Below are 17,741 nucleotides of genomic sequence, written 5' to 3' on the forward strand. Positions count from 1 at the left end.
TTGGTTGATTCTTCTATGTGACCTGAGCAGGAATGGAACCCACAACCTCCGGCCTGGTTCCTGACTTTTTTAGTTGATCTTTACTTTCTGTCTTGGAAGATTAGTTCAATTACGTTGACATTCATCAAGATAAAGGGTATACACAGAGCCAGTGGAGTCTGGGAGGCCTGGATAGAAGCAGCATCAGAATAATTTTGTCTATAGTAAAATAATACTGAAGTGCATCTGTAGATGCGTTAATGAAGGTGGATAAGGCTTCCCTGATTTAAATTTTTTAAAAAGGTTTTATTTATTTTTAGAAAGAGGGGAAGGGAGGGAGAAAGGGAAACATGATGTGAGAAACATGGATTGGTTACCTCACTCAGGAGCCCCGAGCTTAGTTACCGAACCGCAGCCCAGGCATGTGCCTTGACCAGGAATCGAATCAGCAACCCTTGGCTCTGCAGGACGACGCCCACACAGGTCAGGGCCCTGATTGAGATTTTTTAATGGAAAAAATCAGGCTTTTGTTCTTCCGTCAGGGAATCAACAGAACTAGACACCACTTTATGGTACTTTTAATTCTCAACCATGCGACGTAGGTACAAGATAGTTCCCTCCTTTCGCAAAGGCTTAAAGAATTGAAGCGATTTGCAGAGTCCCGCAGGGAGGGGCCGATCCAGATACTGTACCCATCCCACCACCAGAACCTCTCTCTTAAGGCCCGGCTAGAGCGCAAGAGTCGCACTCAAGGACTCAAAGCTCTTCCCCGGACAAACACCCGCAAGTTCCGGGAGATTGCACGAAACCCTCAGTACGCTTGCGCCGTCTCGTCCGTGACGTCAACTACCCCAGCCCGCCCCTTCTGGAACGCGGACCTGCGGAGCGGGCTGGCGGCCATTTTGTGAAGCGGCAAAGGTGGTGGTGGCTGCTGTAGGCTCCGGAAAGCCGTTCGCGCAGGGGCTGTCGGCCGCGGGGCGGAGGCACTCGCGCGGGGGGTAACTCGGGTCTGGGTTCGGGTGCCGCGCAGCGCTCCCCGGTAAGACTCCCGCAGCCCCGGAACGGGCGGGGCTGTGCGGGGCTCGAGCCGCCCCTTGGTGGCCCGGGGCGGGGCCTTCGGAGGCCTCTGAGCTCGCGGCATCGAGCGCCCCACACAAAAGGGTCGGGTACGGCTCCGGGGGGCCTGGAGCGCCACTTGTGCCTCTGAGTCCTGAGCGTATGCAAGAAGGACGCAAGAGAGGATGAGCCTGCATACCGAAGTGGGGACGAGGCTATAGCGAGGACGCCCCCGTGGTCTGAGAGGGAGGAGGCCAGAGCTGGGTAGCCCAGCGGCCTACGAACTAAAGGGGACTGCAGTGAAATCACACCTGTATTCCAAGTGAGCAAGATTTTCTATGACCCCAAAGAGGGCAGAGATTGTAACTACATCTCTGTTTTCCAAAGTGAGGGGATCGTAGTGAGGACACTCCCTCCACCCGAAGTGGAAAGGAGGCCCTGTGGCTTACCGGGAAAGGGAGTGTAACTAGGACACACCTGTGGGGAGGAAGCTTTAGTCGGTACATTCCTGTAAATCTAGGGAGGAAGTCTTCACTGGCCGAATTCGTGGCCTGAAGGTGGAGGGGCTTGTAGTTGAAATGATTCCAAGGCCCAACGCTGGGGCAGGGCTTATCCTCGAGGGTATCCCTTGGGGGACAGCCTCCAGCGTTGAAGGAGGAGGGTGTCCAATGGGTTGTGGACTGGGGGTGCTTTTGATGCCGAGTGAATTGAGTTTCCCTGGTGAAGGCTGGACGTGCTGGTTTGCAGCCACGTGAAATGGGTGGGAGGAGCTTTTACGATCTACAGGTTAGTGACGGGATGGGCACAGTGCAGAGGCGTAGCTGCTAGATTGTAAATGTATGAGGTCTATGTGCCATCAATGTGTGCTTTATAGTGAAAAAATCTGAATGTTTTGGTGTTGAGGGTTATTCTGGGTTATTCAGCGCTAAACCGTATTCTGGGATTGTGTACTGAGAGTTGCAGGCCCTGCAAGAGAGATTTCTAGACCCTAAAACCCTCCTTTGGCTCCTGGATTCCCAGAGATCACCTGATGTAAATTGGGGTAGTTGGTAGGAACGGTTCTGTATTATTCAAGATAAGGGTGATGCCATTTAGTATAACCGAAAAAAAATGTGATTGCAACTGAAGGTTTGTTGGCGAGACTTGTGACGGGAGTATTTCTCACAGCACTTGCTTGACTGGTTTAAAATGGTGCCGTTTTTGTAAGATGCAGTATTAGCAACGTGAATTGCCTTTGTTATCTAGTTTTTATTGTTAATGCATTGTAGAGAAAATTGAGAAAAATTGTACAAGTCTGGACATACAGGTCTATCTCGTTTCGGTTTTTCAATTACAGAAATGTAATACAAGACTGGTTGTACTTGTTTTTGAAATTTGGTAGCTTTGATAGAACGGAGGATTTCTGGACTTTGTGGAAAGTAATTGTGTTCAGGTATTTTCCAAGAATATTAAAAAGAAGTTGGGAAGAACTGTTCTATAGGTGGTTAAAATAATTTTATGGTAATTAACTTTTGAAGAAAATGAAATGTTTAGCGTGTTTATATAAAAGTTGAGGATGTGCTTAGTATTGCTGGAAATTTTTTTAACGAAACAGAATGCATTTTCATGTCTCCTTATATGCTTGGTCAAATATTTTATTTTGTTTATGAATTATAATGCATAATTTCCATTTTTGGTACGTTCATATCTGTTAGGTGAAAAATGTGAAATTTTAGAAACCATTGTGGTAGTTACTTGGAACATACTATTATGTGCTAATACCAGTATACTTGAGGCCTTTTCACTTTCTTTGACATGCCAAATGTTTTGATTGTTGCATATTGAGAGTTTGGGGGCTGTTGGTACAATTTTTAGATGTGAACTTGATTTTTGTGGGCCAGTACGTTCTAGGTACTGAAATCCAGTGACAATTTCATACTGTTTTTATTCCATCATTCAGTTTAGATGAATATTTTTTGCAGCTGTTATAGGAAGAACTTCTAAGTGTCAGTAATGGTTGAACGAAAGATGGTTTTAGATCTCTCCCCCCAAAATCCAGGGGCTGTTGTACAATTGTGTATCTCCTGTGTGGCCCACAAGTACTTAATAAATGTTCATGGAATAAAATGAATATTGTTAAATGTTTTAGGTAAGCAGAAAAATAACTTACCTAATTAATAGTTCTGTCAGATTTTATTACCACTACCCACATACCTTTTGGTTTTCAGAGTTTAGTTCATTAAATTTATAGCCAGGTTTTAAGACTTCAGACAGCTAGTGAGGGTGAATGTGGTCCGCTAGGTTAGAAGTAATATTGTTACTTTGAAGTTTAAATCATGTAAGATAATGAACATTTTTGCTGGCATTTGTGGGGGGATTGAAAAATAATTTATTACAGTCTTTTTGGAAGGAGGAATAAATACCTTATTTAGAAATGACTGATGATTTTGCTGCCTTTGAGTATTGACTGGGAAAGTTGAGTTACGTGCTATCAGAGGGCACATCTCCCTGAGTGTCAGAATTGTTTCATTAAGAATGATCCCAGAATCTGAAATGTAATCCATTTGGGGATGGGAACAAAATCAATTGGATAAACCTGTGTTTTTTTGTTTTCTGTAATGCTTACCATAATTTGATTATGCTGTTGACAGTGTTATGCCCATTATGATTGGTTCTCTTTTGCTCATCTCTAAGGTGAACATTTGAGGGGTACTGGTTTTTGTTTCTTTTAAACCTGAAGAACTTAACTCTGATGTATCCTGGTTCTTGCTGATTAAGGACTGATTACTCAACAAAGTTAAAATTCACTGTTGGATGTTTATTACCAGATGAAGAGTGGAAATGGTTAAGTTCCATGCCTTGGCTTCCTGATAAAAGATGATTGTTGGTCAGACATTTTATTCTGAAATTCCAGGTGATTGGAATAGCCAGTAAATAAGAAAATCTGTCCTGTCAATACTTATTATAGCAGATATTTGTAATTTGCACATGCAAGAATGTAGTATTTGTAAAAGTGAAGCAAGAGCAGTATGTTAGAACTAATTCCTGACATAAAGTAGAAGAATTTACTAAAGCAAGCTTCTTTAGATCCTTTGAAATGTGTATCAGTGGACTTAATGGCAGATCAGGCCCAGTTTCTCTTCTCCTACCATTTTACTCTGTGCATAGGTAAAACATGTATTTATGTAAAATGTTTCAGTTTTATCCTCCTAAAATTCACCAAAGTTTAAGGTGATTGATGGAGTAGATTTTTCATTTTGGTATCCTGCATTTAGTTGCTGGCTGACATTTTTTTTTGTCACAGAACAAAACACAGGAATGAGTAGTTTTCCTGGAAAACAGTGATACCTTTATTAAATTACTGTGTTCTTCATAAAGTGAGGTGTTGAAAACAAAAGTAGTTCAGTTCTCAGTTTATATACCTTGCCTATTTGAAGGTGGAGGTGCAGCAGCAAGAGTAGTAAAGTTCTGGTTTTTACTGAACTTTCTATGCACTTTTCTTTGGTATGGGGTAAGATGGACCTTCCCCTAGCTGAAATAGAAATTGACAAATTTATGTCTAGATTGATTTTATTTTTATTTTATCTTTTAGATTGATTTTGTACTGTAAATTGAACACGTAAACCTTGAACTAGGCATTTGAAAAGTTCAGCTGGGCCTCTCAATTTTTTCTTGTAGAATGGGATGTTTCCTCCTTATTACAGTTATTTCTGGCAGACCTGTAGAAATTTCTGGGAATAGTTTCTTTCCAGATGGACATCAGGTGCTTTCTTGGGTCTGGAAGGTAAGAGATTAAGGAACTTGTTTCTCTTACCTGTAGGGCACATGTCCTGGCCGCACACCAGATCTTTTGAATTGGAATCTCCAGTAGGGGATCATCTGTTTACCACAAGTGCCTATCTAGAAAATTACCCTGGTGCTTTATTAGCTCATAGCCTTTACTTAAAGCAAGCTCTTTTTCTGTTTCACATTTACCTTTGCGACCCATTCAAATGATAAGTTTGAAAACGCTTTAGACAAGATTGATTTGTACAACATAAAAAGATTAATATAATGCTCTGGGTTTTTGAAAGCGTTGTTATGAGATATTTGCATAGCTTTTTTGTGGCAAAACAATCTCACTGTTGAGTAATTTGAGTAGTTGTCCAAAAGATGTTTAGCTTGACCTTTAAGAAAAGTTTGGAGTAACACTAAAATTTTTTTTTTAATGTTTTACTTTTTGTGATAATACTAAGCTCACTGATGGTATCTTGGTCTTGAAAGCTAGCAGTTAAAAATGAGCATTGTTCTAATAGAACTCTATTGATAATCTTAATGCCTAACAGTAACACTTTTTTTCTGTTTCTCTGAATTTTAAAAATAAATGACCTTTTGACTATAGTTGTCTAATCATTTGGTCATTTATATTGCTTGTGAATTGCTTAACGTGCACCATTTTATGAAAAATTCCAGTGAAAGATGATCTGTTTTTAATTGGGAAGTACTGTTAATATGCCAGTTGTTTTTAGGAAGTTGTTAAAAATAAGTTTGTTGGGACTGTTAATGGTGTTGGAAGAAAGCACTTTTCATTAATGTTTTGAACTCCAGTGGTTTTAACTAGGAATTAGTCCTTATTAGCCAGATTTGTCTCTTCATTTATGATTTTTGGTGTTTGGTGCTATTTTGGTGCAAAGGAAAAATACATTGAAAGAGTAATTGCAATAATATCCAGGAGTACCCTTGAGTTGATGACTTAATTTGTCCAGGAATGAGTGTTGTACAAACTTGTTATTGTGCTTTTTCGTCAAAAATTGTTGGGAACCTGAGAAAATAGGTCATAGTTTGACTTGTATTACAGAATTTTCTGGACTGGTTTAATCATGTGATAAAAGCAATTACCAGCTGAAAAGCTGAGTTTTATGGCTGTGTTAGGTTTTATTTATTCACTCTTGGACTAATTTGTGGCACATTCTTGATGTATATAAATATGTAATGTTTTGAGAGATACTAAAATCTCAAAGCAGTACCGAGTAATAAGCATGTGTAGGATTTTGGTAATGTCTTTTTCTTCTTTTTTTAATTTTATTATTTTTGATATGCATTCTAATGAAGTACTCTGGTTTCAGACTCGCCTTGGTAATGTACAGTTCAGTGTGGCCTGTGCGTGTTTTGTGTTTCCTGCATTGATTTTTGCCTCCGTTTATTCTCTATTGCAGTCTAAAAGTTGGTTTTAATTGGTTGCCCACAGGATTGACTTGGCCTCTACTTCTTGTTAAGAAAATACATCTCTTGTTTTATCAGGTAAGAGATTTTGAATAGAGGGTTTGCTTTTATACCAAATAAAATGAGATAGCTTATTAAGTAACATAAAAGTATGTGTAGTAACTAAATTGTGGGTTTTGTTTTGCTTTGTTTTTTTTTAAACAAGCTCACCTGAGGGAAGAGGGTGGGATGGATTGGGTACCATGATGGAGGAACAGTTGTTGCTTCCTTTGTGGGTCAGTTTTATATGGATGCATTTCTTCTGAATTCCTGATTATTAGGCAGTAAGTAGCTGTTTCTTTCCTCAGTAACATTTAGACTAATTGCAAATACAGGTGCTTGTTATTGGTATGGTTTTTTTAATATTCCTTAGAACTACAGGTATAGATAATGGGTCATATGTTTTAGAATACAAATTTTGACTATAATGGAACCTTAGTGATTGGAATCTAACCCTCTTATTAAATAATTAAGGTAGGCTCCAAACAGGCTGAAATGATGTCATACAGGTACTTAGTAGCAGATAGCAGAACTTCATATTTTTCAGAACCTAAAAACTTTTCCTTTTCAGATGGCTTTATGACTAAATCTTGTGCTCTGCTTTGGTTTAATCTTCAGCTCTTTTCTAATTGGTAACCTGGGCATATGTTCATGTGTACCGTGTATAGACTTTCACTAAATCCCTTTTCTTAGCAGCAAATGGTTTGAAGACTTCCTGTGTATGTCACTTTAGCACTGTGTTCAGTTTTTGTGTTCTTGGGACCATATCAAGTCTCCATTTTTATTGTCTCAATGCAAACTAACATCTTTCAAGTTGTTGTGGGTACCTAGAGTGCCCATGATATTTTCCCTGTATATAGTGATGAAATGATTAATCTTTTTTTTGAAATTGAACAGTAATGCTGTCTCAGTTTTGCTTGCATATAGCCAATATTCTAGAGTCAGTAAGGAATGAGAATTTGATTTAATGAATTGGAAGCTTCTTAATGAACTTCCTGATAGACTGCTAAATAGTAAAGAAGGGGAAAAAAGTCTGTTGCTGTAATTGTTTTTTAGTATATTTCTTGTTGACTCTTGCAGACCAGTTATAAAAACTTCCTCCCTCCGCCCAGTTTCAGGTGTTTTATAATGGTCTCATAAAGAGCATTTTCTGTTTGCCAGTCTCCATCTTTTAGGATTAAACTTGAAGGTGGCGTGCGCGCGCACACGCATGTGTGTTTGTGTGTGTGAGAAAATTGTCAGAGCCAAACAATGTATCTTTTCTGTACAGCAGTTATAACATTGAGGTATAATTACAGATTTTTTTGCATTGAGTTAGTATGTGTATAATATTTAACATTGAAAAACTGCTTTCATAGAGTTAGAGAGCTAGAGCTTGCACCAGGAAACTTTGCTCTTCTGATGTTCTCATTTGAGAATATAAAACCAAAGTTTAAATACTTTATAATTCCCCTAAGGTCCACAGAGCCAGTTTAACAGGTTTTTATTTAAAAGTTGATTTTTAAGATGGGCTTGGGCAACACCCTATGTTGTTGGCCACATGAAGTTCAAATTAATATTTTTTGTTGTGCCAAAAATTTGTTTTGTATCATTTTACAACGACCTGTCATTGACATTTACTTTTAGATGCTGTAATAACTGAAATACTAAAATTTTACTTAAATATTAGGAGAAATTTTCTCTTTATTATATCAAAATGGACATGATCTAAGGAGATCAGTGGGCATCCAGAAATTCCACAGGAGTTATGTTGGGCCAGAGGTTATAGCAATTACTGAATAAAGTTCATACCTAGTTCTCCAAAAACCAAAACCAAAAATACCTCTTTTTCATTATCAGCCCTTCCCTATGGAAAAAATAAGACTTTTTCTTTTTTTCCTTTTTTTTTAAATGGAGGGTTTGGGAATGAGTCATTGGACCTGAATTTTAATTAAAACAGCCATGGTGAATGGCACTGTAACCAAAGTCTGCTTTTTGGAGTGATAAAAATAGTTAACTAAGATTTTGGGTATTTTAATCAGTATTTCTTTTGGATTCTTAGCATGTATTAGCCTTGTTTGTAAAATAATTTTTAAAATTAATTTATTTTTAGAGAAAGGGGAAGAGGGGAGGGAGAAAGAGGGAGAGAAACATCCATGTGTGAGGGATACATTGATCGTTTGCCTCTCCCACGCCTACAAATGAGGACCTGGCCTGCAACCCAGGCATGTGCCCTGACTTAGAATCAAACTGGCAACCTTTCGGTTTGCCAGCTGGCACTCAGTCTACTGACCCACACCAGCCAGGACTGTAAAATAATTTTTAAAATATTTTAATTGATTTGAGAGAGAGAGAAAAAACATTGATTTGTTGTTCCACTTATTTATGCATTCATTGGTTGATTCTTGTATGTGCCCTGACCGAGGATCAAACCTGCAACCTTGGTGTATCAGGACAATGCTCTAACCTACTGAGCTACCCAGCCAGGACTGTAATAAATAATCTTATATGATGTTTTCTTTAATAAATAAAGCTGTAAGGCAGATGGAAGTATTTTAGGGTGAAATATGGAGTCAGTTCTCATTTGAGATTTAAATCTACTTTTATGTTCAGTATCATTTGTAATTAATTTGTTTTCTGTTTCTGTTGGATTTTTTATTGAGCCATGTAAAACAACACTGATAATTCTGTGAAGTTGTCAGGTTTATAAGGAAGATGCTAAGCCAGTTTTTAATACTAACTTTGATGCATTCTTTGCATGTTTTCCCCCTATAGATTGTTAAACTTTGTTTCCTGATTTGACCTACATGTTTCTTTTAAATCATAAATCTTAGTGAATTGTGGTCTGAATGATGTAATTGGTGATTTACTGACCTGTGGTGGTTTTTTTCCTAAAATTTTTGAGTCGTGGGACTGAACCTCTATGTTTCCAGAATTAATTCCTTTTGGAAGTTGAAATTGTCAAGGTTTTACATTGTAAATGGCACATGATACTCAGTTTTTAGAATATCCAAATTTAAAAAACCACATTGCTTGTGATAGTTTGAAGGACTATTTGAGAGCCTAATATGGTAGCTGGTCATTCTTGTAGCTAAAAATTTGGTGTGATAAACAGGAGTCTGACCTGGCCGTTGCCTTTTCTCATCTGCAGGTGTGTGTGGTTTCAGCGCAGCATGGCTGTGGTCATCCGTTTGCAAGGTCTCCCAATTGTGGCGGGGACCATGGACATTCGCCACTTCTTCTCTGGATTGACCATTCCTGATGGGGGCGTGCATATTGTAGGGGGTGAACTGGGTGAGGCTTTCATCGTTTTTGCCACTGATGAAGATGCAAGGCTTGGTATGATGCGCACAGGTGGTACAATTAAAGGGTCAAAAGTAACACTGTTGTTGAGTAGTAAAACGGAAATGCAGAATATGATTGAACTGAGTCGTAGACGTTTTGAAACTGCCAACTTAGATATACCACCAGCAAATGCTAGTAGATCAGGACCACCACCTAGCTCAGGAATGAGTGGCAGGGTTAACTTGCCTACAACAGTACCCAACTTTAATAACCCTTCACCCAGTGTAGTTACTGCTACCACTTCTGTTCATGAAAGCAACAAAAACATACAGACATTTTCCACAGCCAGTATAGGAACGGCTCCTCCAAATATGGGAACTTCGTTTGGGAGCCCAACGTTTAGCTCAACCATTTCAAGCACCGCCTCTCCAATGAACACAGTTCCACCACCACCAATTCCTCCAATTCCAGCGATGCCATCTTTGCCACCAATGCCGTCTATTCCCCCAATACCGGTTCCTCCTCCAGTACCTACATTGCCTCCCGTGCCTCCTGTGCCCCCAATCCCCCCAGTCCCTTCAGTGCCGCCCATGACCCCACTGCCACCCATGTCGGGCATGCCGCCCTTGAACCCACCACCTGTGGCACCTCTTCCTGCTGGAATGAACGGTTCTGGAGCTCCTATGAATCTGAACAATAACCTGAACCCTGTGTTTCTGGGTCCACTGAATCCTGTTAACCCTATCCAGGTGAATTCTCAAAGCAGTGTAAAACCACTTCCCATCAACCCTGATGAGCTGTATGTCAGTGTGCATGGAATGCCCTTTTCTGCAATGGAAAACGATGTCAGAGATTTTTTCCATGGGCTCCGTGTTGATGCAGTACATTTGTTGAAAGATCATGTAGGTCGAAATAATGGGAATGGATTGGTTAAGTTTCTCTCCCCTCAAGATACATTTGAAGCCTTGAAACGAAACAGAATGCTGATGATACAACGCTATGTGGAAGTTAATCCTGCGACAGAGAGACAGTGGGTGGCTGCTGGAGGCCATATCACTTTTAAGCAAAGTATAGGACCCTCTGGACAAGCCCATCCCCCTCCACAGACACTTCCCAGGTCAAAGTCACCCAGTGGGCAGAAAAGGTCAAGGTCAAGATCACCACATGAGGCTGGTTTTTGTGTTTACTTGAAAGGTCTACCATTTGAAGCTGAAAACAAACATGTCATTGATTTTTTTAAAAAGTTGGATATTGTGGAAGATAGTATTTATATTGCTTATGGACCCAATGGGAAAGCAACTGGTGAAGGCTTTGTGGAGTTCAGGAATGAGACTGACTATAAGGCTGCTCTGTGTCGTCATAAACAATACATGGGCAATCGCTTTATTCAAGTTCATCCAATTACTAAGAAAGGTATGCTAGAAAAGATAGATATGATTAGAAAAAGGCTACAGAACTTCAACTATGACCAGAGAGATATGATGTTAAATCCGGAGGGGGATGTCAGCTCTACCAAAGTCTGTGCTCACATAACAAATATTCCATTCAGCATTACCAAGATGGATGTTCTTCAGTTCCTAGAAGGAATCCCAGTGGATGAAAATGCTGTCCATGTTCTTGTTGATAACAATGGGCAAGGTCTAGGACAGGCATTGGTTCAGTTTAAAAATGAAGATGATGCACGTAAGTCTGAACGCTTACATCGTAAAAAACTTAATGGGCGAGAAGCTTTTGTTCATATAGTTACTCTAGAAGATATGAGAGAGATTGAGAAAAATCCCCCTGCCCAAGGAAAAAAGGGATTAAAGATGCCTGTGCCAGGTAATCCTGCAGTTCCAGGAATGCCCAATGCTGGAATGCCCAATGCTGGAATCCCCAGTGCTGCAATCCCCAGTGCTGGAATGCCCAGTGCCGGAATGCCCAGTGCTGGAATGCCCAATCCTGGAATGCCCAGTGCCGGAATGCCCAATGCCGGAATGCCCAGTGCCGGAATGCCCAGTGCGGGAATGCCCAGTGTGGGAATGCCCAGTGCGGGAATGCCCAGTGCAGGAATGCCTAGTGCAGGAGGTGAAGAGCATGCCTTCCTGACTGTAGGATCTAAGGAGGCCAATAATGGGCCTCCATTTAATTTTCCTGGTAATTTTGGTGGGCCAAATGCCTTTGGGCCACCACTGCCTCCTCCAGGATTAGGAGGGGCCTTTGGTGATGTTAGGCCTGGTATGCCTTCAGTTGGAAATAGTGGTTTGCCTGGTCTAGGACTTGATGTTCCAGGTTTTGGAGGTGGACCAAATAATTTAAGTGGCCCAGGATTTGGAGGGGGTCCTCAGAATTTTGGAAATGGCCCTGGTAGCTTAGGTGGCCCCCCTGGCTTTGGAAGTGGCCCTCCTGGTCTTGGAAATGCCCCTGGCCATTTGAGTGGGCCGCCAGCCTTTGGGCCTGGGCCTGGGCCTGGGCCTGGCCCAATCCACATTGGTGGCCCCCCTGGCTTTGGATCTAGTTCTGGAAAACCAGGGCCAACAGTAATTAAAGTGCAGAACATGCCCTTCACTGTGTCTATTGATGAGATTTTAGATTTCTTTTATGGTTATCAAGTGATCCCAGGCTCAGTTTGCTTAAAATACAATGAGAAAGGTATGCCCACAGGCGAAGCCATGGTGGCCTTTGAATCTCGGGATGAAGCCACAGCTGCTGTCATTGACTTAAATGACAGGCCTATAGGCTCAAGGAAAGTAAAACTTGTCTTAGGATAGCTGTTCACATCAATTCTTTGTAGGGTAGATATTCATAGTGCTGTGATTAATGCATCCAGATTGTTTTCCTAGTATTTCCAGGTTAGAACCTGTGGATTGTTTCAATTGCATATAGATTGGTTTCCATAACATAGAGCATTGGTTGACTGTTTACAGAAGACTCACTACCAGGATAAACATTGCTGTATGTTAAAGTAAAACTGTCTGGAGAGAACAAAAAATGATTTTGGCTTACCATTAGAGAAAAAATTTGTAAAACTCAAATGATAGCATAAAGCTTATCAAGGAGTCTAGATTGGTTTTGTTTTGTATTATATATGGGATGAAGAAAATAGAATTGTCAATAGAGCTTATTAAGGGTGCTCTTGCCAGCTGATGAAAAATAGAAGTTGGCTACTCTTGGAATTTGGTTTAAAGCTGGACAGATTTGCTTTGTTACAGGATCAAAGCTTTGTCTAAAGTCCTCATTTTCTTTTAAAAGTAAATAAAATCTCTGTATACAGATTCACTGTATGTACCTTTATTGCTTTTTGAGGGTTCTTGCTGTATAGACAGTCCTGCTTCTGAAGTTGCTGCTTTGTTTGCTTAATTGACTCATTTGTAAATGAGTAGAACTGTTCTGTTGTTGTTTTTTTAATATAAGACTCCACACTTGGTTTATGCTATAACCTTGAACTTTGATTTCTAATGTCACACTTAAAACTGTGTGGAATAAGACTTTGCCACAAAAATAAAATAATGGAGTTCTCTATCTACCAGAGCCTTTTTGGTTTGACCGCCAACTTTTAGTTAAGTCAGTTTTTTAAAAAGTTCATGTTGTTTGGATGACATCAAAACCAGAAATTCCTTTTAATAATCATTGTTTAAAATTCCTGATATGAAGTCCTGTCTTTGATGGACTAATGTTCTGGCAATTTCCTTCTGTCCCAGGTTTATGTGAAATTTTGGCCTATAATTAAACACAGAGTCCATTCATAAGAAAGAACATTGTTATATCTAGGTTTTTAAAACTGAGGTTGAAACTATTAGCTGTGTTCCAGAATAAAAAAAAAAAATCTATAAGCTGGTTTCTGGGTTGGTATGCACTTAATCCTGTTACTTGGAGGCTTTTGGTCTAGTTGTTTGATCAGGAGCCTGTTTACCAAAATTCTTCAGAGTGTAAGTGCAGCTACCAGAGAGGAGAGAATTGAGACTCCTTGACCTTCCATACTTTTTCTTTGGCATTCAGGACACTAAGGCAGGAGGGCCACATGGGTTCTGGTTGGTAAGTGTCCTTGTCATGAGAACATTGGCCTTACAACGTCCTGCTCACTGCCACAAAGGCTCTACTTATGGTTACTTTCCTTCTTAGTTAAAATGTTCTAAAGAGGTGTCATATTATAAACATGGAATAGGAGATTGGTGAGATATCATGAAAAACAAATTGTGTCTTTTACATGGGCCTCTGTCTTGGTTTGAAACATCCCCCACATTTCTTACAAATCAATGTACTTACAAAGGGATCAGCCTTTTAAAAGAAGTATTTCCTGCGGGGGAGGGGGGGAGTGCCTTTTTCGTGTTGCAAGTCAGTGGAACACTGAAATACAGCATTGCGTAATTTAGAGTTAACAGTGGCAACAGTTTCATTTGTGTGGTGAGATTTGGAAAGCCTTTCCATCACTACAATCCTAGAGGATTGACAGTACAGGATTTTTCTTCTAGGGACAGGATTGGTTAGACTTTCAAAAAAGACATGGCTGTGTTGTGGGTCTTGATAATTCACGAATACAAATTTGCTTTGACAGATGACTAGATATTGTCTCCTCAACTAAAAAAAACAATATGATGTTTGTATATGCTGTTCAATTTAAGTTTTCTGTTAAGTAATCATTTCTCATCCCAAGGACAGAGTGCAAAAAACTTCAGCACTGTTTAGAAGTTTTATTTCAACTGCAGATGATTTTCCCCATTGGAAAGCTGACTTTTTATTTTAGAAAACTGGGTTGTTTGGAGATGAAAGTCTTTTCTTTTTTTTATTCTTTTTCCACAATTTATTTTGGTTATACGTTCGTACATTCTTATTAAATATTTCATATACTTTATTGCAACTATTTTGTTATTTCTACATCTTAGTGCTGGAAAAGGAAAACTTGATTTTATGTTTATCAAATTAAATAAAGTAAGAATATAGTGGTTATGTAGAAATTGGAGAGAACTGTTTAATATTTGGTTGACTCACAACAGTGCTTTTCTTGTTGTGAAATGTAATTAAATGCATTGCTCTTTGGAACTTGATTTTTGTGTATCTGAGACTTATTACATATTACCTAGTGCTAACTGCTAAGCATACTGTTTATCTTGTGCTGGGCATTGGAGTTGGGAGTTTTTTTTTATATTTAAAATATATTCTGTGAAACTTCATACCTATTTTTGCACATTTTCTCATACAGACTAGGTTTTGGGTGATAATGAATTTACATTTCCTTATTTGCTTTGTATGGTATGAAGGATTTGTAAAGCTTTGCTCAAAGTTGTGTGCATCTGTAAACACTATCATATTTACAATTTTATGTGTAAATTTTATTGTCTGTTTTGGTGATTGATATTAATGGAAGAGAATATTTTCCATTAGGTTTAATTCTCATTCCCCTGCAGCCCCGGCTGAAGGTTGTTCTTTGTTTTTTGTTTTTTGTTTTTAGTTTAAAGGATTAGAAAAATCCACAAAATGTACTTTATAAGCAAACAAATTGTGAACTTTTCCCGAACTACAGTGAAACATCATTCAGTTCACAAACAAAATTTGGAGGAGTGTTTTGTGTTTACACTGTAGTTTGGATATACAATTACTAGTGGCCTCCCCCTTTTTTTTTTTCTTTAGTGCAACACTGTTAAGTGAAATGTAGTTCCTAGCTTTACGCTCTTAAGTTGTCAAAGTAATGACAATGAAATTGCTTTATATTTCCATTAGGAAACTTTATTCAAAATATTAGAGAGTAATATTTAGCATAATAGGATCAGTCTTAAGCCACTGGATGAAAATCTAGGGCTGTGGATGGAAGTAAGCAAACACGTTTTGAGTGGAAATACCTTGGATAAAAATAAGGATACATAAAATTCGTAATTAAACTCATAGTCCCTTATTGGATTCTGTCATTGTGTATAGGTTTGGATCAAGCATTTAAAAATAAGTCCACTCATCAGTTTCAAGAACACCTAAAAAACAAATAAAGAAAGTATAAAATTGCTGCTAGTCAAATCTGGAAAGAATTTCTGGCAGTGATCACTTTTGAAATTATTTACCACTCTTGCAAAATTACCACAATTTAGATTGTTTTACTGACAGTTCTATAGTGCTCCATACTTTAGAAACCAAACACAATAAAATGACTTGTTGCCAGTATGGCCAAAAATTGCCAGCAAATACTGCCTTGGCATTATGCAGTAGAGGTTTTTGTTTATCAAGATGAAGTCTTGGATACTGTTCAATAAACTTGTCACAAAATAAACAGCCTGATGCTTTTAATGCTTTAACTGCACAAGAGTACGCTAATGAGCTATACTATCAGGTTTTTGTTTTGGTCTTTTTTAACACCTGAAAATATTTTGTGCCTTTGGAAAGGTGGATTTGGTGATCTTGGAGGTAACAATTGTTGCTTATCCTTGTCCACTAATGGAGAAGTGTGGAAAGAAGAGGATACCTGGAACGGCAGGGAGGAAACTTGATTGTAGGTCAAATCTGGTATTCACCCTTTAAGACTTTTAATTTATTATATGTGTTTTGTTAACACATCCAGTTCATTATGTGGATTCAACTGGAAACCAGGTGCTCCTTTTCCCAAGAGTCTTAAAGGGGGCTGTGAATTCTTTTTAAAAATGATTATTTTAGGAAACGGGATAAGAAATCTGCAGAATACATTGTCAATTACACATACCTCTAAAGCTCTTTCTTGTTTACTTGTTTTTTGCATTAGTGGATTTGAGTCGGGGGAGAGGAGAAAGGAATCAAAAATATTGCTGCTTTCTGGCATTGATGCTCTGGTCTTGTTCTTCCACATTTGTTCAACTTCTGTTGGGGGGGGAAAAAAAACAAATGAATTCATAAACTCCACAGGGTTCTTTAAACAAAAAATCTGGATTGAATTTGTAGAGAAATTTGTGGGCTATTCCTTTTAACCAAAGCTCTTGAAAGATATTATATGTAACTTTTATCTTTATTGTGAAAGAATTTTTCCTGTATTTGAGTTTGAACACTCAGCTTGTATTAGAGGGGTTTAGACTAGATACCTAATTCTGGGAAGTTGCTGCAATGTTTTAAAATCATGAAGGTTCAGTTAAGTATTTGAAAAGTCACAGAGTGAAATCAGCTGCCTACAGATAATCCAGAATGGCTTTTACCATTTTTAAAGGGGTGAACTGTGTGCTAGTAAGTCCTTTTCTTGCTCAGGAGAGATTACTCAATGTTTTTCATTGTCCATTTTTCAACATCTTAGAGCAGGAAATAGTTTATCAATTAGGTGCATCGCCACCATTCTCCTTACTCCCCAAAAGCAGAGTTTTTATGGGATATGGTAGAATGAAAAGTTACGGCTATTCTTTTTAATTATAAATTGGATTTCAGTTTCATCTTTTTAACATAAAATCTCAGTCAGTTGACATCGTAAAATGTTCTGGAAAGAGCACTCTGGTTGTGGCACAATCCTCTGATGCTGTAGTGACTTTTCTGGGGAAAACCTTTGTTCAGCAACATAATAAAGTTTAGCTGTTACTGGTGCCTGCTCAGGTAAATGCTCTTCTTGGATTTATTCTGGGTGCCTTGAACTACTTTGTGCCAGAGGACTTAAAAGCGTCCTAGAATTGGCTTTTTTTTGGAGCTACATAACTAGCAACAAGCAAAGGTGGCGCTGCTGTTTTCTACATACTACTACTCTACTTCTAAAGAGTCCAGAAAGAGCAAAAACCTACCAGATGTAAGCATTGCAGCCCAAGGGGGAAAGGGCAGCACTCTAAAAATCTGGGGGTAGGAAATAGTGCTGGGGAAATCTCATTAAATAAATTCCTTGAATTTTGTCAAGAGGCCCAGGGAACTCCTCCCAGTGAAAATGTCAGGCCACAAAGACTAAGCAAATGCCAGTTGTAGGGAAGTGGTTAAATGGGACAGCCAAGCATTGGAGTTGCCATCCTAGCTGTTCCGGACATCTGGACTCTTGACTTTAGAAACTTAATAGTTTCAAGTCATTCTTCCTGATTGGTAACCAAGGCTTGCTGTTTGTCATGTTGAGAGAAGGAGGAGGTGACTAGTTAGGGGAAATAGAGCCATGACCAGCATAGAATATAATTCAATATGGACAGAGTGGAAGATGTTGAATAAGCATAACATCCTAGAAGTGAGCTATGTAGTATTAAAACGGGTGTTTCATTCCCTCTCCATTCTAATGCTAATTTTTCCTTTTTACCTGCTTATATAGTAACTCTACTGGTAACCAGGATTATGAG

At 39.0% G+C, this 17,741-nt stretch overlaps 1 protein-coding gene across 8 annotated transcripts in view; it reads left to right on the top strand.

The window, feature by feature from the left end:
- Positions 1–867: 867 nt before the first annotated feature.
- LOC129070740 (RNA-binding protein 12) overlaps positions 868–17,741 on the top strand; it is a 37,137-nt gene continuing 20,263 nt past the window's right edge. Inside the window, exons 1-3 of one of the 8 annotated variants that reach the window (XM_054573838.1) lie at positions 868–1,018; positions 6,210–6,294; positions 9,386–12,257. In XM_054573838.1, coding sequence (XP_054429813.1) covers positions 9,408–12,257 — 2,850 coding nt within the window. In that variant the 5' untranslated portion in view covers positions 868–1,018; positions 6,210–6,294; positions 9,386–9,407. Of the gene's footprint in view, positions 1,358–6,209; positions 6,295–9,385; positions 14,474–17,741 lie in introns of those variants that run through there. The other 7 variants (XM_054573830.1, XM_054573833.1, XM_054573835.1 and 4 more) reach the window with 7 other exon arrangements.

The sequence above is a fragment of the Pteronotus mesoamericanus genome, unplaced genomic scaffold, assembly GCF_021234165.1.
Source record: "Pteronotus mesoamericanus isolate MK-2021 breed Mesoamerican mustached bat unplaced genomic scaffold, CSHL_Meso_final contig_25, whole genome shotgun sequence".
Taxonomy (NCBI): domain Eukaryota; kingdom Metazoa; phylum Chordata; class Mammalia; order Chiroptera; family Mormoopidae; genus Pteronotus; species Pteronotus mesoamericanus.